General features: G+C 34.9%; 1 protein-coding gene across 6 annotated transcripts in view; it reads left to right on the top strand.

The window, feature by feature from the left end:
• Positions 1–22,865, top strand: part of LRBA (LPS responsive beige-like anchor protein) — a 518,726-nt gene that overhangs the window by 433,955 nt on the left and 61,906 nt on the right. For all 6 annotated transcript variants that reach the window (XM_036424850.2, XM_036424848.2, XM_036424851.2 and 3 more), the window contains one exon: positions 14,266–14,433. In XM_036424850.2, coding sequence (XP_036280743.1) covers positions 14,266–14,433 — 168 coding nt within the window. The remainder of the gene's footprint in view (positions 1–14,265; positions 14,434–22,865) is intronic.

Genomic DNA, 22,865 nt, shown 5'->3' with positions numbered 1-22,865 from the left:
CTCTTTGAACAAAAGAGAAAGTACCCCATTCACACTATGTCCCTTTCTCATATTCTCTAGCCACAGGAGGAATGATCCGAGTGGCCACTTACAAAGAAAGCATTTACACTGAGCAACACTAAAGTTTAAAGTTTTCTATGTAAAACATTTTTCTAGCTTCATTGAGTATGGTTGACAAATAACAATTGCGTGTATTTAATATGTGCATGCAATGTGGTAAAATATTTTTAAAGAAAAGGAAAATTTCAAAATGTTAATTCTCCTTATCTGGTTATTTCATAAATAACAACTTCTGCTATTTGATGACATTATTTGGAGTTAGACTGTTAGCGTAAATACTAATGCAGGCTTTACGAATGCAAAATTCACTAAGAGGTAGGGGAGTAAAGTAAATTAGTTCTACTTTGAAGCTTTTATTTTCTTCCCCTTTCAAAATGAATGGGAAGGTCCTTGAGAGGCCCTTGAATGAAAGCTGCTTTTCATTAGTGCTACCAAATACCTACTTGAAAGAGTTGAGTTCTAACTGAACACCCACACAAGAGAAAGGGAAAGCTTCCTTTTTCTGCAAGAGGACCATCAGCTAAATAGCTCTTGGCTTCTCTTTTCCAATCAGGTGGTTTCACATCAGAGTTAATTACTCCAGTCATTTATTCTAATCACCCACCTCTTATGGCTAGCTGCATTCTGTCATGGGGTGGCATCGTTTGAAGCCAGTTAAGTTTGAAAACCACTGCAGGGTACTTGAGGCTCATTAGTGAGGCCTATCCATGCCTGGCTTTGGATTTGCTCCCTGATTAACTCTGCATCTCTCTGCCTTGTTCCCTCCTCCCACCACCCACCAGCCCCCACTCCTCAATGCCCTTGCTCTATCTAAAGAGGAATGTTTCAATTAACTCTTGCTTTGCTGTTTGTCTTTTCACCTACATATTTAAGGGGGGGAAAATTAAATGTCAATGCTGCTAATAATATATTTGATAGACTCTGGCCTTACAGCTGCATCCTTTGTATTGAATGTAACTGAAAAGTTGTGTTTTTGAACAACAAAGGAGGAAAATGATGGTCTCTCAGAATAAATAAGGCTGTGTCCTTGATCCACTTGTCCTAACTCTAACACAGGTGGTGATTCCCAGTTCTGATTTTATAGTACTCTATTGTGTCTTACAACTTACCATAGAAGCTATCTGAAAAGCTTAAAAAATATCTAACATCATGTTTATTTGTTGACATTGTTGTTTATTATTATAGTGGTTTAATTTAGAAATGTTTGCCAAGAGGGCAGTTAAATCACAAAAGCAAATAATGATTGTGCTGTGATTTTTTTAAAAAGAGAAGAAAAACATATAATCCATGTCCTAAGTAAGATAGTTTGAGACAGTGTTATTGTATAAAGTATTTAAAACACTTAGAAATTTAGCAAAAACATATACCGAGTTTTGTAGTTAAATGAAAATGTTTATTTAAAAAGGAAATAAGATAAATTTTTTGTTCTTTTTGCGCAGTAGTTTGATTTAAAGAATTCAGATAGTTCTAGTGTCAAACAAAATAATGATACATATTAAAGTACATGAAATCATATCTTTTTAAGTTGCTCATGCTCATGGATGGTCATAAATAGCAAAATGAACTCATTGTCAAGTCTCATCTCAAAATAGTGTAATGGCTTGCTTCCTTATAAGAATCAATGAGCAAATATCTTAGTATTCTCTGTCTTTCTCTAACTTTTAAATTTGATTTTTTAAATCTCTGAAAGAATAGTTAAATTAATGAAAAATTAGGCCTAAGATGTCTGCTTTTTATTTAGCTCTATTATTGAGTGTCTACTATATGCTCAGTTCCAAGAAGGCAGACATACGTAATCTCTCCCTTCCAGGAAATCACATTTTCTGAGGAAAACAGAAAATTAATCTAATATACGGTGAAAGATTTTAGTTTTAAAAAGGTAGATATAAAAGCAAAAAAATACAATTGAAAGAATAATAAACCTGTAAGTAAACCTGCCGGTTTACATGGCATATCAGATTTAGTATGTACATAGCTTACTTAATATTAGTGTTATCATATGATATATGTGAAACCCATTAAAATATTTCTTAGTACAAAATGATTTCAGATTTTCATACTGTAACTTTGGGATATACAATTCTATTTCGGAAGCTTTAAAACTGATGTAGTAGTTAATAGCATGGCTTTAGATGTCAAATCTGGGTTCAGACTGCAACTCTGATATTTACTCCCTGTGTAACATTAAACAATTTAGCATTCTTAGCCTCATTTGTAAAACATTTTTTAAACATAGTGCTTATCTGGAAGTATTATTGTGAACTTTAAATAAAATAGTCCATGTAAAACATTTTGGGTAAAACGGGGCACATCATAAGTACTCACTAAATGTTAGGTGCTGCTATTATTATTATATTGTTGTTGTTTAGCTTGTCAATGAATTTCTTCCAAGTTGACCTTCCAATGCATTTTCCTTGCATAATGTCTTTTTTAGCCTTTGTTATGTTTATGATAGACATTTCTTGCATCCGTCAGGAGAAAATATTTAAAGATGATACTGTAATATGTACTTTCCTTCTTCTTTACGCTATCATCCGACACCAAATTTAATTGTGTTTAACCAACTATGGACATCTCATAGAAATCACAGAAATTATTCACATTTTATAAAACTCTGCCAAATTAGCATTGTATCAACTGGGTAAAGTTTCTGTGGTCCATTTCATGCTTCTTATACAAAGCTTTAAGATCATAGTTCCTGAGCATAAGCAATGAATTGTGCTAAATCACAAGAATTTCTTAAATACCATTCATTCATTCAACAGACATTTATTAGGGGCTCCTGAGTAATTAGGTCTGTGATTACAGAATTGGAAGAATATGACACCTGCCCTTTGGGGCTGTCATTATGAAGATCAAACAGATGTGACAGTAACTAATTAAAGAAGTAGATTAAGTGAAGTATTTATTTATTCAACAAATATTTTGTGAGTGCCTACTATCTGTCTTTGAGATTATAGCACTGAGAAAGCATACTGCCTGCCCTTTTCAAACTTATTTAGTGAGGGTGATGACAATAAATAAGAAACTAAACAAACATGTAACTTGTGATAATATATACTCTAATATAACAAATTGTGTAGTGGTTGTGGTATGTATAATGGAGAACAACAAGCCATCTTTAGAGCATATAATATGTATTTGTTTTATTTATTTGTGTGTGGAATATTTAAAAATATTTTGAGATATAATTGACATATAACATATTTGTTTCAAGTGTACAACATAATGATTCAGTATTTATATATATTGTGAAATGATCACCACAAGTCTAGTTAATATCTGTCACTAGACATAGTTTTATATATACCTATTTTATTCTGAGATAAAAAGAGGAAATGCCTTGTTTTTCTTCCTGGAAAGATTGGGGAAGTTTTAAAGTTTTAACTGGGGAAACCACATTTGATCACAGTCTTGAAGAATGAGTAGAAGTTTGCCGGGAAGGAAGCAAGATAATGGGAAGGGCATTGTAGATAGAAAATGCAGTGTGAACAGAAATCTTATTGCTGTAGGATAGCACAACAGCTAAACTTAATTCAGAAGGTAGAGTACAAATACATGTAAGAGAACTGTGAGTGATACTTTTGGAAAGATAAGACCACGGCGAGGTTATATAAACAATCTTGGATGCCTTGTAAGTAACGCAGACTTTTTTCTTTGGGGTTGTGGTGCCCAAAAAGAGATTGCCAGACCCTGAGCATCAGTGTTACCTGAGGACTTTTTAAAAAGGCGGATCTTGGGCTCCACTCTAAATCCACAGAAACAGACTCTGTTGGGGGATCCAGGTGCTTTCAGGGCATGTTCACTTGGATGGAGATCAGCTGCTCCATTGAAAGGGGAACCATAAAAAGTCTTGGGGGAGAGCCAGCACTTGGTCATGTTTTAGAGGAAGAACCAAAGAAGGGAAATTTTAGAGATAAAGAGAACAGTTTGGATAGTGTTAGAATAATTGACTCAAGAAATAATGAAACACAGACGCAAAGATAGTCAAAGTGGAAGAAGAATGAATTTGAGAGGTATTTTGGAGGGTTGTTGTCTGATCCAGTTTTGGAGTGAGAGGAAAAGAAGTCAAAATGACTGCCTCAGTTTTCAGATTAGCTGACTGGATGAAGGACTGGGCTGCAGACATAATCCAAAAAGCAAGAAAGGAGATGGTTTAAGAGGAAAAGTATTCTTGGTATACACACACACACACACACACACACACACACACACAAGTTTGAGTTACCTGAAGCACACACCAAAAGTAGTACTCTGATAGTCATTAACATTTTGGACTTGACACCTTGACACTCTGGAGATGGTAATAATTGTCAGGTGGAGGTAGTTGATATCTGGCTCATATGACCTGAGTTATTTCAGAAGCCAGGGCCTGGAACTGAATAATGAGGACAACAAACACTGGAGAGATAGACAGAGGGAAATGACCCTACATTTGAAATTGAGAAGGATAATCAGAAATGTAGAAAGATAATATGGAGGGAGGGTGTCAAGGAAGCTCAGAGAAGAGAGAGAAACATAAACACCATGAAGCAAAGAGATAAAGTGAGGAAAGATGAGCACCCCCATTGGACTCAGACAGTCAGATATAGTCATCTTAGCAAAAATGTTTTCAGTGGTGTGCCTGTAACAGAAAGATGAGAGATTAGTTAAGACATTGAAAGGGAGTTAAGGAAGCATGAATAACAAATTTACTTAAATCTTCCAAGAAGTTAAGGTTATTGATCTCATATAGACTTTTATCACAAATGTGAAAGGATTTCTAGGAGTGGGCAAACAGAGGCTAGTTCCAGCTGCTGCTAAAAGGAGGTGTCTTTTATGAGGTGTATGAATATATCCACAGTGTCTGCAGGTTTTAATGTATCTGACTTTTAGTAAGCCCTGTGTTCCCTGTAATAAATTGTAGTTCATGCCTATATAGTTCTTAAAATACATAACTGATACAGCTGAGTAGACAATACGCAAGAACTCTAACCAAGAACTTTTAGAGATGGAGTGTTTACAGTCGACATTGTAGTCAGTAGAATTAGCCATTTACTTTTATTGTTGGAGAGGTCAGTCATCGCGCCATCTTTCATATGCCGCCACATCTCTTCAGAGATCTGTAAATGGCTAAAGAATATACATGGCAGAACATTGTCTGCTTCACACTTGAAGATACTATATTTTTTGCTGTCATGTCCTAAGGTATAGCAATTCTTCATGCTCTGAAAATTTAAACAGCCTTTTCAGAAGCGTATCAAAGGTCATTTTGTAGTCTGGAGGTGCTTTGTGCTTTGAGCTTTGAGAGCTTTATCTTTATCTTCAGTAAGAGGAGGTATATTTTATAAGGGGTTAAATAATGCTAATCTTTGCATTCTATTTATTTCAGAATACTGTAAAAATTTGAATGTAGGTTCAGTTCAGGGAATTGAGTAGAAAGCTTTCCTGTCCAATGTCCACACAAGTCATGTGTGGCTGTTGAACACTTGAAATGAGGCTCCTCTGAATGGAGATGTGATATACATTGTAAGTCTAAGATGCATGCCAGATTTCTAAGGCTTAATACAAAATAATGATTTTTACATTGGTTATATGTTTAAATGATATCTTTGTATTTCTGATTAAATATACTGTGTTAAAATTAATTTCATCTGTTTATTTTTTAAAATGTGACTACTAAAAAATTTTAAATTATATATGTGGCTTACATTAATTTTCTGTTAGTAGTCACTGTACTATCCAGAATTGTTTTGGCTTGGACATCCCAGTACTGAACATGAACATATTTTAATACTAAAGTAGTATACATATGTCTATTAGAATTAGCAGCCACCTTAGATTAAAAAAAAAAAAAAAGGCTTAGGGTTAACTTCAAATCTATAAAAGAAAATCCAAAATACTAATATTAATTTCAAAACTGACTTAATCTTTTACTATATAAACTGTTTCTTCTCCATGACGAAGGTCCAAACTTGAAACCTGGGTGTCATCCAGAAACTCCCTTTCCTTCCTCTCTCACTTTGGTAATCAGATGGTGGAGTCACATCTTAAATCTTTCTAAAATCTTTCCCCTCCTCTTCACTCCCACTGCCACTACCGTGAGGCGCTCAGTGCCTCTCATGTTGACTGCTGCAGTCGTCTTAGAGATGGATGACCTTTTGCCTACCTACCCACCCTCCAAAGAGGCATCTCATCTCACTATCCCCAGAATCTAGCATAGAACAGAGCCTACAGTAAACACTCAATAAAAACTTGTAGATTGAATGGATGACAGAGCTGCTGATATTAATCAAAAGTTGCAGAATTAAAAAAAAAAAAGACTCTGAGTCCTATGTTTAATGTATGTATATTCAATTGCAGACACAAAGTAAATGCAGATGTCATTTTCTGGCTGAACTTGTCAATGCTTTTAAAAAATATTCAGCAACTTTTGTGTTCATTTTCTCTACTTTAAGTTTTTCTTTATAGGGTATTCTTGGAGGTGGTGATATAATAAGCATTCTGTTTTGTCAGGGATGTTGATTTGCCAATATAAGTTTATGGCAGTCAGTCCAGGGAGCCACTGGTGCCATGAAGACAGCTCTTGGTTTTGTCTGGAGTCCCCATGGGATTAAACTACATCTGGCAATAAGTAGAGATTTTGGTCTGGCCCTCTTCAAAGGCAAAAGACTGCTAGTATTTATCAGATCTATGTGGATAAGCAAATGGGAAGGGATTACATATTTTGCTTTTGTGTTCCTTTTATAACTAACTAGAAAATGAAACTTCCAGAATTTTGTACAACAAATGAAGACATTTTCCCCCCATGATTTAAAGAAGAAACCTATTATTTTTCTAGACCTAGGCAGATCAATGAGAATTTTTAGAATGATGTTTTAACTACTTAAGTGTATGTTTTTATAACTAGTGTATCTCAGCACAACAGCAATTTACAATATTCAGAATTAATTTTCTAGAGATTTTACCATCCGTAAGTATTAGGACATCTTGGTTGGCATTTGGAGGCTTTTGTTGCCTATTTATCTGTGAGGGAAAGTTTACCCAAAATAACTTTCAGAGGAGAAACTTGGACCTGTCTCAGGACAGGCCACTGTCCCTTCCAAGTGAAGATGGACCTTCCTCCACACATTTTTAACAGATTATTAGCCCTGTGACTCAGCTTAGCTGTTGTTGAAGCCTGTGTCTCTTCATTTAACTGACAGAATAAAATGGCTGCATTCCAGACACTTGTCATGGAGTACAACCTAGAATTTACCATTCAAAACCTCACCTAAGAGAACTGTTTATGCAGGGTTGCCTGAAGAATATGTAGTCTCTCCATTTGTCTGTACTTTAAATCTATCTAGGATTAAGTCAGTCCCTTCGAGAGTCACATACCTGGATTCCATCATATTGCCAAGGGAGGAATTTCTTATCTCAGGAATAGAAATAATGTGTTTTTTTAGGCCATCTGGTTTATTTTTACGTTATGGTCATATTTTGACTCTTGTAAGTGTTCGTGTTTCTTTCTTTATGTTGCCTGATAGAAAGCTGAGAGCCAGATACATGGTGCACCTTTCCTAAGTCGATGGACTTTCATGGTGTGCTTTTTATGTACTTCTTCTTATTTTTATCTTGATGATTATGCATTGTTGCAAGTTCTAAATTGTCTTCTGAATGAAGACATGCAAAATGTAAACAAATAGTAAAGTAGATGGGTATCTCTGTCCTTGTATACAGCCGTTTGCCATCCATTCTTATGGGGTAGAATTTCTTTTTAAAAGCTCCATCTTCCTATGTGTATTATACTACAGCTAGTTTAAAATATCTGTATATTGTGAATTCTGATATTTTAGATTAGGAGTGACCTAAGGTTGAAATGTTAATTAAATGTTTTAATGTTCTGTAGCTCTAAAGAAAATAGTTGGGTAAAATGTCAGCATACAGGACTATTTTAAACATTGGGGGGAAAAATCATCTCCCTGAAAAGGAGGGTAATTGTACAAGTTTGCCTAATCCTTTTGATCTTGGCACACAGCAATACAGACTTCAGTTGAGATTAAAACTATGAATTTCAAAGGAAACATGGCCTTCAGTGTGTAAAATATATAACAGCTGGTTGACTAGTCCATTTAAAACTACACAATAACAATTGTAGACAGAATGATTCTCCTGCCAAAAGATGCACGAGTGCTTGATGGTTATATCACGATATGATATTAACTCACACTTTTCTTTAGTAATGGTAGAAATGTAGAATTGAGCGGTGTGCTGCCGACTCCAAAATCTCTCTTCTGCCCAGCAGTTCAAGGGCAGTTTAGAAGTACAGATCTCCCTTTACTGATTTCTCTATCTGCTTTCAGCCTGAACTTCAATGTGTTGTTGACTAAATTTCATTTTTTAAGCTGTCAGCTACAATGTTTTTTCTCAGCATCTAACAGTTTTTCCCCTTTTAATCCTTGATCCTACTTTTCCCCCTATGGTTTTCATGATTTACTGTTCTTAATGTCACAGCTTCATACAATTTTTAAGCCATAGAAGTTAAACTTTTCTTTGTAAATAGTATAAATTTTTTTTGTTATATATTTATATTAAGGTAAATATCTGAATCCTGAAGCATGGTGATGTATTGTAATCAATATGGGAGAATGTTTACTCCTGTTAGTATATTTCATCAGCATTTTAATATTTTCACTGTTGTGTTTCACCTCAACAATTAATCCTTAATTGGTTAATTAATAATGCATCTTTTAAAGAAAATGAGGATTAATATGGATTTGCCACTTTTGAATAATTCCATTTGGAAAGCATATTTACATTCGAAATCCATATCTATCCATAATGAAAATATGTTGATTTTTCTCTGACCTTTGGTTCTTGATTTTATTTATTTATATATAACACAGCTAATTTTCTATTCATTCCATTTATTTCAAAGAAACTTTGAAAATTTGCTAAAGTTACTTGGATTCATCACAAATTCAGAGCCAGCATTTAAGGAGTTAATGTATCTTATTAGGGAGACAGGAAATCTGGCAACTATTGCAGAAACTAGACCTAATGGTGCACACAAACAATTTGTCAGTCTTCTTAAATGTGAATAGCTTTCCGCAAAGTGGCTGCTCTTGCTTTGTTTGAACAGGCTAAACTTTTCCTTTTTGGACTTTAAATCTTAGAAGTGAAATGTGATCCACATATTCAATCAAAATCATTTAATTCAAAGCATATTTTGATTGGAACAAAGTTGACATGGAAAGAAACTCTAGAATAAAAAAGTTGAAAGGACTTTATATCATATATTTAGCAGGAAAATTTGAAACAGTTCTAATTAGGCTGAAAAAAACAGCTTTCTTCAATGTAAATTACAAAGGTCATATATCAATGTTAAGGAAACATTACCACTAGTGTTTGAAATCCAGCACATGCAAACATAACAGACCAGTTCATTTTAAATGTGTGTGTGTGTGTGTGTGTGTGTGTGTGTGTGTGTAGAAGGCTGTATTACATGTATTTGAAATGAAAAATACTTAAAATTCCGAGTCCATAATGTTGTATACTACATTCTTGCCAATCCAAACTAACTCCTTTGAAACATGTCACTATCTACACTCAAATGAATTAATACACTTAATTGTAAGTACAATTAAAATTTTACAAGACAAATTTTTATTATTTTTCTTCCATTAAAAATATGATTAAATGCATCTTATAATATCAAGTCAAGAGAGTTAGTGATTTTTATTTTTTTATTTTATTTAAAACTTAAAGCTATAGGGCTGTGTATCTCAGAACTGAATAGGGCCTTCCAGAAGCTTGGGCATGCAAGTAGTGGTAAAGGTGTGCAGAAATGTGTAATTGAGCTGGTTATTTCTAAACTTGAAGTTTATAAGTAATATTTACATGTTTTGTTTGATTTTTTTAATAACAATCATTTCTCCTAAGATGTCAGTAGCTTTTTATTTAGTTGTTTTCTTTTAAATGGTGTGGTATGAGAACATTTAGCAAAATATAAATAAACATTTGGAATTATAAGTATGAGAAACAAATGTACAAGTAAGGTTTCCTGGTCTTGAGGTAAACAATTAACATATAATTTCTTTTGTTAATTGAAGTTGATATGCTTGATTTTATGTCATTTTTACATTAAAGAAAATTTGATTGTTTGAAAATAAAAGGAAATTGCTAGAGTATCTCTCAGTCATGCTTGGATTAAACACATGATTAATGCCTTTTATTTTAGAGTTTTTATTCTAAAATAGCTTAGAGTTCCTTGAAAAAAAAGCAAACTATTTCTATGGAAGTTATAATATTATTTGACTTCATTGTAGGAAGCAAGAATAATTTTATATAACTTTTTTTTTTTTTACCAATAAATAATTCATCTCCTTAATGGGTTGGTTTCACAAAAACAGATTACATTCTTTCAATGAGATTTATTGTTAGACACATATTCATATATGTTATAATGATTTCTGACACAGGGTTATACAAACGAGTTATCTATGAATAATTTACTATTATCTTAAAATATTAAAGGTTTATTTTTTTATGTTCTGCATGTGTATCAAGCAAATAAAAGTTACTAATAAGTGTTGTATTTGACATCTGTATACTGTACTTTTTAGCATATTTCAAGTATTTTAGTCTCTATATAATAGATCTGATTAAAAAAACAGATATCAACCCCCAGACAGTTTGTCAAGACTAATATGAGTCCCCCTGGATTGGATTGACAATTTGTGTGAGGCTTCATATGATAGTCTTTTCATAGTCTTATTTGATCCTTAACAATTGGACATTAGTCACTGATTTATTTTATAATAACTCAGATGAGTTGGATATTATTATATTGTGTTGGACATTTTAGTGGATTTTCTTGTTTACAAATTTTACTCAGAGCACACATTGGATATAAATGATGTATTCAGCCTGCTAGGGGAGTACTAACAACTGATTGGTTAGGTTTGAGAGCAGCATGGGAAGCCTGTTACTATCCCCTAGCTGCAAACCATATTTAACTCCAGCCTTAATGAGGACTGCCTGTCCTAAAGGCTTTGAAAAATCCCAAATGCTTAACATTCCACTGGCATGTTTTTATTTATTTGTGACTAAAAATGTGGATATAAATAAGTATTTTATATGGAGTATTTTTAACAATCTTAACATATAAAAAGGGATTTAAGGAATTTTTAATATGTTTTATGATTTATGTTTTTTGACTCTCAAAAACAAAAGTTATAAAATGTAATCCCAGGGTATTCTATTTTGAATTACTTGTATTTTTTCCCCCCCTCAACAGTTTCTTTCCCCCTTCTTGTCTTTTCCTCTTCCCTCAATTCCTTAGTAAGCCCATGTATATTAAATACTTTTGGTTTGGCAGTTGTCATTCTCTGATATCAAAAGAATGTTAATGTCCCGAACTGACTTTGTACTGAAACGTACTAAAAGTTTTTGGAATTCTCTTATAACCTTAACTAGCAGTTCTTTTTTTTTCTCTCTCTCTCTCTTTTTAAGATTTAGTATATTGTAAGAAATGCTTGAGGATAGTTAATGAGATTTTTAGTGTAGTTTTTAATTTTTATTTAAAATTTATTCATGAAGTCAGTGTGTTTATCAACCTCTGCAAAGATGTTGCCAATCATTCCATGCTACTGGCCAACCCCTTAAGGACTGACCAGTATGACATTGGAAGGGGAGGGCTGAACCAGACACTAGAGTCATCTCTGTGCGTGTGTTTAGGGCACAGTGTGAGCACAGTGTCTTTAAATCCAGCATTTTTGTTTAACATTGTGATGTGGTATCAAGGTTTAAGCATCTAAATCTAACCAACTTCAACATTTCGAATATGCGTAAAAAACTAATCAACATTAGTAAAACAATTCTTTGTTTGATGACAGCAAAGTAAAATTGCTCTGGTTTTTAGGGGCTTTAATATTGAGAAAATTCATTTGTACTTTGTCATTTGCTGAGCCTTCTAGAATTTTATAGTTTCAAATCACAATACTAGGGACACTTGGGAGACTCCTGACTGTTTTATCTTATTAAACAATTTTGAAATCATTAATTTTTAATTAGCTTGGATGCAGGGTTTTTATAGTTTCAATAATGTGTGTATGTGAACTAAACGTTTTTTATTTAAACTACTGGCGAGAGTATTATTTACATAAATAAGTGTAGGTTCTTTCCCAGAGTACATACTGTGAGTTTGCTTCATATGGTTGTACTTCTTTTTTTCTTTCTTTTTTTTTTTTGTAAATTCAAATATTACAGAGCTTTTCAGCAGTTTATGGACTCAGATTTTGAACAAATAAAAAGGGTGTAATCTCAAAGATATGTAGAGGTTCTTCCCTGATTGAAAGTTCTAATTAAGTGAATTGGAGAAAATTAACTGAAATTAGCTGTCAGAAAGTCACATTTAAATGAGTGATGAGCTAGTCTGGCAGTAAACATTTAAATGATATAAATTGCCATTTAAGTGTATGGTTTAATGTTTGTCATGCATTAATGTGACATGAGACTGTAGTGACAATCAAGCAGCTTGCTCTAATTTGAACATATTTAGGGCTTTTGTGTGGAGTGCACTGCACACAAATTAAGACAATTGCTGTTTTTATGTGTCACTTTAAACATGTCCCCCACCCCCCATTCCTACCCAATGCCTGAGTTAATGAAACAAATGTATCATTTTGGGGTGCAACTTGCATTAATAGTTCCTGGATTTGGGGATTGATTTTTTTTTTAAAATCCGTGTACTTAAAATAGAAATTTACTTTATTACAAACCATTCTCTACTTATATCAAATAAAATATGAAGCAGTCTTGTGTTCTGTTAGCTATTTACTAAATGTATAAATATGAGTTTTACAAGAAATTTCAGATAATAACTTCCACTATTGGAACACGCTAAATTTTTTTTTTTAGGTATACTTTATTTCACGTATACTTTGCAATATGACAATTACCTAGAGTTTTATTTACAGAATTATTTTTTATATTTTAAAGTACGCCATATATTGTGAATCCAAGTTAAATATTATTAGTTAAAGGAAATAATTATTAGTTAAAGGAATTCGGCCAAAAACATCTTTCTTATTCTTAGGCATTTATTTTAATAAACCAAATATTTGCAGAAATGTACACCTGTGAACTAATAGGAACTTATTTTGTTATGAGATGGTTTATTTCTTACTCATTGCTTCCTATAGAAGTTAGTCAATTTTGTTTTAGAAACAACAGGCTTCTTTTTATAATATGGATAACATACCAAGTCACACCAAAACACATCATAGCCATACACTTATTAATCTAAAAATAAGAGTTTCAATGAGACATGTCACCTGATAGAACTTGGTACACTTCGGATCACTCTTCAGAGTTTGAGTCTGAGAGATCTGTGATTTGAATAAGAGATAAAGTAGTCCATAATACTAAACTTTTATATAGAAATAATATTGAACAATAATAAATAACATAAATACTTGTCTCAATAATGTCTCCAGTTTTCTTCTTAAACTCTTATTTTTAACTTGATTAAATTTAGCAAACATTGGCATCTATTGTGTTTTGGGTACAGTTCCCTTAGCTGGGAATGTAATGATCTGGAAGTGGATCGGCACCCAGCATTTTACTGAATACTTAATTATGTTCATTCATTATTTATTGGACACTGTTATGGTGCCAGAATCAGATAATTTGGACTTGTTTGATATTAATACCTAGGAATCCAATAATTATAAGTATCCCTCCTAAGATCTCATTTGTTGGCATGAAAATTCAGTTGAAGTAACTAAATGCTTTGGTTACAGATGTCGCATGCAGTAAAAAAAAGTTTATATTTAGAAAATTATAAATATTCTAAGTGGACAGTGAATTTTAATGTTTTCACATTTGCTGTGCTACAGTAGCCTTTACATTATATGACCTATCTTTGAAGCATAAATTGAGTACCTGTCAGGCCTTGAGTTACAAATGTGACCAAGATGGAGCCTCATCCCTGGTCTTCACTGTGCTTACTCACAGTATGGTAGAATAACACCAAAATGTGGATGGTAACAGTCTATTACAATTCAGCGTGACAAGTGCTGGAAAGACTCCAATTATAAATAAGCCAGAACAGGTTCTGGTGGAAAATAGGACATCACTGTTGACAGTAAATTTAGCATCAAACTACTGCTTGTTCTCAATTTCTCTACATATTTTAAAAATAGAATTTCGCATAATAATACAACCTATGCCCTTTTTCAGGCCCTGGAAAGTGAATTTGTTTCCTGCCAACTTCACCAGTGGATTGATCTCATTTTTGGCTATAAACAGCAAGGACCAGAGGCTGTTCGATCCCTCAATGTCTTCTATTACCTGACCTATGAAGGAGCTGTCAACCTGAATTCAATAACTGATCCTGTGCTGAGAGAGGTAATTATCTGACTGGGGTTAACAGGTGTCTTTAGAATAGAAGGTACTAGATGTCATCTTCCTCCTACTTTCATTTGACTAAAGATGAAACTGAAACCAGTGGATGAAGTATCTTAAGCAGGATAACCTTCCAGTTAGAGACTTAGTTGGGACTTGAACCCAGGACTTTCTTCTAATAAAATGCTTGATTCAATAAAAAATGAGAGCTTCTTCAAGTTGAACCCATGAAGGGATAAATAATAATACTTATAATTTTTATAACTCACTAATTTTAAAGTATTAGGAAATAATTTATTAAAGAAATAAGACTGTAAGCATAAATCTATTTAAATCTTAATAAAACATATCCTATGTAATAAAAGCCTAAAATGCAAATCGACCAAATGGTGGAACAGCCAGTCGCTATGATGTGCACTGACCACCAAGGGACAGACGCTCAATGCAGGAGCTGCCCCCTGGTGGTCAGTGTGCTCCCACAGAGGGAGTACCGCTCAACCAGAAGCCAGGCTCACAGCTGGCAAACGCAGCAGCAGTGGCAGGAGCTCCTCCTGCCTCTGCTGCAGATAGGCGATAAGGAGCAAGGGGTCCCAGACTGTGAGAGGGATTGGGCCTAAGCCAGCAGGCAGACATCCCCCAAGGGGTCCTGGACTGTGAGGCAGAACATGCAAGCCAGGCTGAGGGACACCCCCCCCCACACACACACACGTAGTGTACGAATTTTGTGCACTGGGCCTCTAGTATTTATATCTAATACCTAAGAACCTGTATAGCCATAGAGAAGTTAATAGTAGGAATGAAGTGTAACATTCTCATACATTATCTTTATTCTTGAAAGTCTTACAGATGTCCCCTTTATTTTTTCCCATTGACCCCCTCCACCCTGTACCCACCCCTCCCAGTCCTTCACCACACTATTGTCAGTGTCCATAGATTAGGCATATATTGCATATAAATTCTTTGGTTGATCTCTTCCTACCCACCCCTGCCTTCCCTCTGAGATTTGGCACCTATTCCATGCTGCTATGTCTCTGGATCTATTTTGTTCATTAGTTGATTTTGTTCATTAGATTCCACAGATGAGTTAAATCATGTGATATTTTTCTTTCTCTGATTGGCTTATGTCACTTAGCATAATCACTTTAAAGAAAACATTATGTGTAATAAGTAAGGTTTGTCATTTTTCACCAATACTCAATACATTCCTTTATAATTCTGTGTATGACCTTGTCATGTTGACAGTGCATAATAAGCACATATTTTTAAAAATATATTTTTATTGATATTAAAGAGAGGAAGAAGAAGAGATAGAGAGATAGGGACATCTATTGGCTGGCTCCTCTATGCCTTTACTGAGGGATCAAGCCCACAACCTGGGCATGTGCCCTGACCTGGAATCAAATCCTGACCTCCTGGTTCATGGGCTGATGCTCAATTACTGAGCCACACTGGCCAGGCACTAAGCACATGTTTAACTATAACATTCCCACCCCCAGAGCTGTGGTCAGCAAACTGTGGCTTGAGAGCAACATGCAGCTCTTCGGTCCCTTGAGTGTGGTTCTTCCACAAAATATCATGGCCTGGGTGAGTCCATTTTGAAGAAGTGCCATTAGAAGAAGTTTAAGTTTAAAAAAATTGTCTCTCAAAAGAAATTTCAATTATTGTACTGTTGATATTTGGCTCAGTTGACTAGTGAGTTCGCCGACCACTGCCCTAGAGCAGTGTTTCCCAAACTTTAGACATATGTGTACCCCTTCTATAATTTTCGTAACGCTGAGTACCCCTCATACTCATGAGAACGTAGAATTAGGTGCAGCTAAGCACGGTGCAGTGCATATCCCCACCAAACTCCGGTGCAACGCGTACCCCCACCAAACTTTTCCCATACCCCTGAGGGTACGCGTACCACACTTTGGGAAACACTGCCCTAGAGGATTATATGAGGTATAGCGCATGGTAGGTGCCTAGTGGGCCCTATGCCATCATAAGTACTCAGCAAGTGTTAGTTCCTTCTCTTGTGTTGTTTACTGTTAAATCCCTGGGCTAGGAAACACAACTATAACGAGAATAGGAATTGCTGATTACATCATAGAAAGAATCATAAAATGTTAACATCAGAGAAGTTATTAGAGACTGTTTCCTAGAGGACCCATGCAGAGCTTACTGTGAAGTGAACCAAGGAGAAACAAAACAAGAATAGGTCATTAATTCATTTATTTTTCAACAACCTTTCACTAAACCCAAAATTGTGTAATAAGGTTAAAGAATTGAAGGCCTTACCATCATCAGCTGGAGTTCACTGTCTAGTGGGGAAATATTTGTGGGTAAACAAGTATAATATGCTGTAATAAATTCAGTATAGGGTTAAGCACACTGTATGTATGTACAAGAATAGAGGGTTGGTACTAACCCCAGGCAGGAGAATCCAAGCTTGTTTTCTGAGAAATGAGAGGCTGGGGCTGTAGGTTGAAAGATGAATAAGAATATTGGGTAGAGTCATGAGCAAAGGATAGGTACACAGAGATGAAAGAGATTATAGCTGGAGAATGAAATGAACCGAAAGTGATAAGATGATATAGACAGGAGCCAGGCAACCAAGAAACTTAAATGCCACAAAAAGTATTTTTACCTGTATTATAAAGCAATGGATTGAAGGTTGGTTACACCACATGTATGGTTTTTTAGAACGTCTAGAAGATTGAACAGATAAGAACTAAAAAGTACCCATTGGATTATTCTCAGAGTCCTTGGTGACCTTAGAGAAAGTAACTTAGACAGTACAGGGCTGTGCTGTGAATGGTTTCTGAGCAAGTAAACACTGTGGGAAAGGAAATAATTGAAGGGAGAATTTTTAATAGCTTTATTGATATTTGGCTCACAATTGACACAATTTGCCCATTTAAAGTGTCCAATATAATAGTTTTTTGTATATTCACAGTTTTGCAAGCATCACTACAATCTCATTTTTGTCACCCCAATAAGAAACCCCATACCCTTGAGCAGTTACTCTAAGGGAGAGCTTTGCTGTTTTGTTTGTTTGTTTGTTTGTTTTGGGGGTTAGTATATAGATTTGCATTTTTATTTTACTAAAAGTTTCCTGTCCCCCTCCTTCCTTTCTGGATATTGGGAAAGAGGTCTGACCCTTTCCTTTCAAATGATCTCCCCCCTTCCCCCCCTTCGCCCCACTGCAATGGGGAAAAGTAAAATCTAAACTAAAATTTTTTAGAAGTACTTCAAGAGATTTTTTTTTTTAAATGGCTAGATATTTGATCATGTTTCTGTGTTTATTGAAAAGGTCCAAAAAGAGGAAAGATGTCAAGCATACAGGAAAGAAAGCTCGTAATAGACTACTGAACTCTGAGAAAGAGGACAGGAACACAATCCAGAACACAGATAAGCCCTGGTCAGCAGGGAACAGTAGTGCCTTGTCTGAGATTAAAGAGGTCAGCCTGGGACCAGTATGAGAAAGTGTGCCTGAACTGGATGGGAAGGCAGGAAGATTATGAGGATTTGAGATAATACTTACGGACATGCCTAACATAGTGATGGGTCTTTAACAAATTCCCAATAATTAATTAATTAATTAATTAATTAATTAATATTTTCTTTGCACTTGGTTTCTCCTGTGTTCTCAACAGCAAGAGAGCAGGTGTAGGGAAAAGCTTAATAGAGAAAGGAGTGTGTGTGTGTGTGTGTGTGTGTGTGTGTGCACGCGCGGGCAAAGTATATATGCAAAGGGGGGGGGGAGAGAGAGAGAGAGAGAGAGAGAGAGAGAGGGAGGGAGGGAGGGAGGGAGGGAGGGAGGGAGGGAGGGAGGGAGGGAGGGAGGGGATTTTACCAGGAAATATGGTGGAATATGTAAAAAAGGATTGAATGTGGAAGGGTGATTGATGATATTGTTAGAGGGATACTACTGAAATGGAGGATCTAGGCTAATTTGGATAGATCTGGAAGGGGCTGATGAATTGGGACAGTTTATTCTTTTATTCATTATTCATTCACTTATTCAACAAATATTTATTTTTGTTCAAGGTGCTGAAAATACAGAGATAAACAAGAAAATTAGACAAAATCCCTTTCAGGGAGCTCACTTTCTAATGGGGTGCACAGAAAATCAACAGTAAAGACTAATTTCATTTAGTAATAAGTGATATGAAGAAAATAAGACTGGGTGAGGGGATTCAGAGTGCCTGGGGGTCGTAGGCACTGTTTCAGAGGTTGCCCACAGATGGCCTCTTCCCTCATACACTGTTTCCTTCTAAACCTTGATGGTGGAGCAAAGCTATACACAGAGACTCAGGGAGGCAGGTCCCACTGCTCTCACCCTGGCCAACCACATGCCTGCACAGCCTCCAAGTCAAGTCTTGTCACAGGCCTCCTGCCAATTGTAAAACTCCCACTATTGCCATCCCCTAATTTATTTCCACCCCACTTTTCAGGCTACACCAACTTTTCTTCCAAATCTCGTTCCTCTGAGATGCTTTAACATCTTCAATATTAGTAGATTTGTGTATATACTTGACTTACATTAAAATAATACAGGCCCAGTGCACTACATTCATGCACTGGGGGGGTCCCTCAGCCTGGCCGTTGCCCTTTCGCAGTCCAGGAGCCCTTGGGATGTCCATCTGCTGTGAAGGTGGGAGAAGCTGCCACCACTGCCTCTGGGCTCGCCAGTCATGAGCCCGGCTGCTGGCTGAGTGGTGCTCCCCCTGTGGGGGAGTGCACTGACCACCAGAGAGCAGCTTCTGTGTTAAGCATCTGCCCCTTGGTGGTCAGTGTATCATAGCAACCAGCCATTCTGCCATTCGGTCGATTTGCATATGAGCCTTTAATTATATAGGATTATTTCTGCAAAACCACAGTAATGATTCCAGCATAGGTTTGTGCCTTTCTAGTATTAAAAATAGACCAGACTAGACTTATTTCTGTTCAGTAGCTATATTTGCATATTTCTGGTCACTGCTCTTTAAACGTTAACTTGGGACACTTAGATGTTCACAGTCATTCCCAGAAGTAAGTTGTCTACATACAAGTCATGCCTTCCCCTTCTACTTGAGAAACTTTTATTCTAGAGTGAATGGTTAATGCACATGGTATAATAAGTGATCATAAAAATAATCTCTCTATAAAAAAGGCACTAAACTAAAGAAATAATAACCGTAAGAGGACAAAGAGTAATCAGTGAAACAGCCTGCAGCACATTAAACTTTTATGTTGTTTTTAATTTTTAGAAAACAGCTGGGTTATCAATATACAACATTGTCTGCATTTGCATAGATCACACAGCTGAAATAATTATTTTTCAAACAAATATGCTAATGTTTTCAAATACCTGTGACCTCCAACTAAAGGATATATTCTTATCTTTAGCTGTTTATCTAAAAATCTTCTTTACTCTCCTTTATTTCTCTGTATCTTTTTTCCTTTTTCTCTTTCTTTATCTTTTTTTTTAAATCTGCAGTTTTCCTAGCATAGTATTCATTTATTTATTCATTTTTTTTTAATTGAGGTATAATTGACATATGTTATATTAGTTTCAGTTGTATAATATAAGGATATAATATTTGTGTACATTGCAAAAATGGTTACCATAATAAATCTAGTTAACATCAATCATTATACAGTTACATAATTTTTCTTGTGATGACTATATATATTCTCTTATTGACAAGTTACAAAAATAATTAAAGTTGGTTATTTTATGATTAATTACACAGAATTTGGTTTGACTCATTCACTTATCTTCCTTCATACTTATTAAGTATATTAAGATCTTATCAAGCCTAACACCATTTTTAAAAAATATATATTTTATTGATTTTTTACAGAGAGGAAGGGAGAGAAATAGGGAGTTAGAAACATCAATGAGACAGAAACATCGATCAGCTGCCTCCTGCACACCTCCTACTGGTGACGTGCCCGCAACCAAGGTACATGCCCTAGACAGGAATCAAACCTGGGACCTTTCAGTCCACAGGCTGACATTCTATCCATTGAGCCAAACCGGTTTCGGCCCTAACACCATTTAAAAAAAACACACACACACACAAAAAAAACCAAAGAATTAGGGAAAGAAGAAATTTTGAAGGAGAGAAAAATAGGATAATTTAATTCAAGATAGATATGAGTAAGAATAAATATTTTTATTAAAGGAAAAAAACACATTCACAATAAAATAATGTAATGTAAGTATGTTCCTTTAATATATTTAGAATATAATATATATTTATAAGCATAATTTCTAGAACATTTTTATATTCTTATCCAGAATGCACCTACCAATTCTTGTATACATGATATTTGCTATATTCAAAAGTTGAGAGCTCAGTTATCTAGCCCTTAATATAAAACAGTTCATTGATGGAGTTTTAATAAGTCAGAAAGAAATTTTTTAAAATTGTATATATTGTGATGTGCTCTGAGTGAGACTGCCAAAGTCTCATGTCATGTCACTCCTCTATTTAAACCTTCCTATTTCATCTTAAATATAGAACAAAACCCTACTCAATCCATATGATCTGGCCTTACCTATGTCTCTGATCTCATGCCATGCTATTCTCTTCCTCATTCATGTGCCCTGTCCACTGACCTTCTTTCTCTTCCTAGTCAGGTGAAGGTCATTACTGACAGCACCTTTTTAGGATAGCTGTTGTCTCTGACTGTCCCCATTTTCACATGCTGGCTCTTTGTCACGTGTGCCTCAACTTAAAGGTCATGTCTTCAGTGAGGATTGTCTCCATAACTCCAATCTACTTATTTTTTTCTTACTAATTTTAACTGAATTTATAGCTAAAGTGTGGTATGGATGATAGTCTTTGAAATCTGTTGAGACTTGACTCACATTGGGAATAGTCAATTTTTATAATATGTATACTTAAAAAACAATGGTTCTACCATTTTTAGTAGAGGCCATTTCACAGTAAGATGGTGAACAAAGAAAAGTGAGGAGTATAATTAGAGAATATGATATTTTGTTATTAATATTAATTATTGTTCTGTGCTACGTTTGACCTTAAACTAAAGAATTCCATGGTGCTCTTTTTTTTTTTTTTTTTAACTTCTTGTACTCTTTTAATCTTTTCCCTATTTCTGCCCTCAAGCCATCAGTTCTCACTTCTTGTTACTGTGTCAAGTATGTCTGTCTACTTTCTGGCACCCATCCACCTACTCTACAATTTATTGTGTCTTAGATGCGATAGAGAAACCAAGTAACCAGATTTGGTAGAACTAAATTAAAGGTAAAATAAATAGGTTTTGATTACTCTACCAGATACAAGAGTATAAACTACAGTAATCAAGACATGTTTTAGTAAAGGAACTTAGAGGTTCAGTAGAGCAGAATAGAGCTTCCAGAAATAGGCATATTACATATGAGGGAATATCATAAAGGTGGAATTTTAAATCACTGGGAAAAGGTTTTCTTATTCTATTTGTGATGTAGGACATCTAGCTAATTGTCTAAAATATAAATTAATTCAGATCCCTATTTCACATCTTAAAGTGAAAGAAATTACAAATGATATATTTATTTGGTATAAAGAATGTTATTAGTGTAAAAGAGTAAAACTATAATTTAGAAGATAATATAGCTGAGTAGATTTATAAACTTGAAATAAAGGGTCCATTTTGTAACTATCAAAATCAAAAGTCATTAATAAAATGGATGTATTGGGCTACATAAAAACTGAAGTTTTTGAACATCCAGATATCAGGAATAGATACTCCACAAAAGATGAAATACAACCCACAAATGAAAAATAGTTTATCCTCACTAGTAATCAATGAAATTTAATTTAAAATTCAGCAGTATTTATTTACATGAAATTATATAAGATTTAAAATATGAAAATTCTGCTGAAACCAGTTTGGCTCAGTGGATAGACTCAGCCTGTGGACTGAAAGGTCCCAGGTTCCATTCCGGTCAAGGGCATGTACCTTGGTTGCGGGCATCCCCAGTAGGGGATGTGCAGGAGGCAGCTGATAGACATTTCTTTCTTATCGATGTTTTTAACTCTCTGTTCTTCTCCTATCCTCTCTGTAAAAATCAATAAAAATATATTTAAAAAGTAAAACATGAAAATTCCTAATGTTGGTTTGAAAGCAGATGATGTTATATATTTGGTGAGGGTCAAAATAGGTTGAGTTTATAGTAGTCTGTATCACTTTTTAAAATATTCATGCACTTAGCACTTAACCAAAAGGAATAACTGAGCAAGTATGCAAAAAAAAAAAAAAAAGTTTAATTGTACAGTGTTTTAAAAACAAATACATAGCCCTGGCTATTGTGGCTCACTTAGTTGGTCATCATCCCAAACAGTGAAAGGTTGCTGGTTTGATTCCCAGTCAGGACACATGCCTAGCTTGTGGGGTTTGTTGTTTTTCTCTTTCCCTATACCTCCCTCCGTTTTTAAAACTCAATAAAAAATATTTAA

Source organism: Pipistrellus kuhlii, unplaced genomic scaffold, assembly GCF_014108245.1.
Source record: "Pipistrellus kuhlii isolate mPipKuh1 unplaced genomic scaffold, mPipKuh1.p scaffold_m20_p_8, whole genome shotgun sequence".
Taxonomy (NCBI): domain Eukaryota; kingdom Metazoa; phylum Chordata; class Mammalia; order Chiroptera; family Vespertilionidae; genus Pipistrellus; species Pipistrellus kuhlii.
The sequence above is the reverse complement of the archived record's forward strand: the minus strand, read 5'-3'. Positions and strand labels throughout refer to the sequence as shown.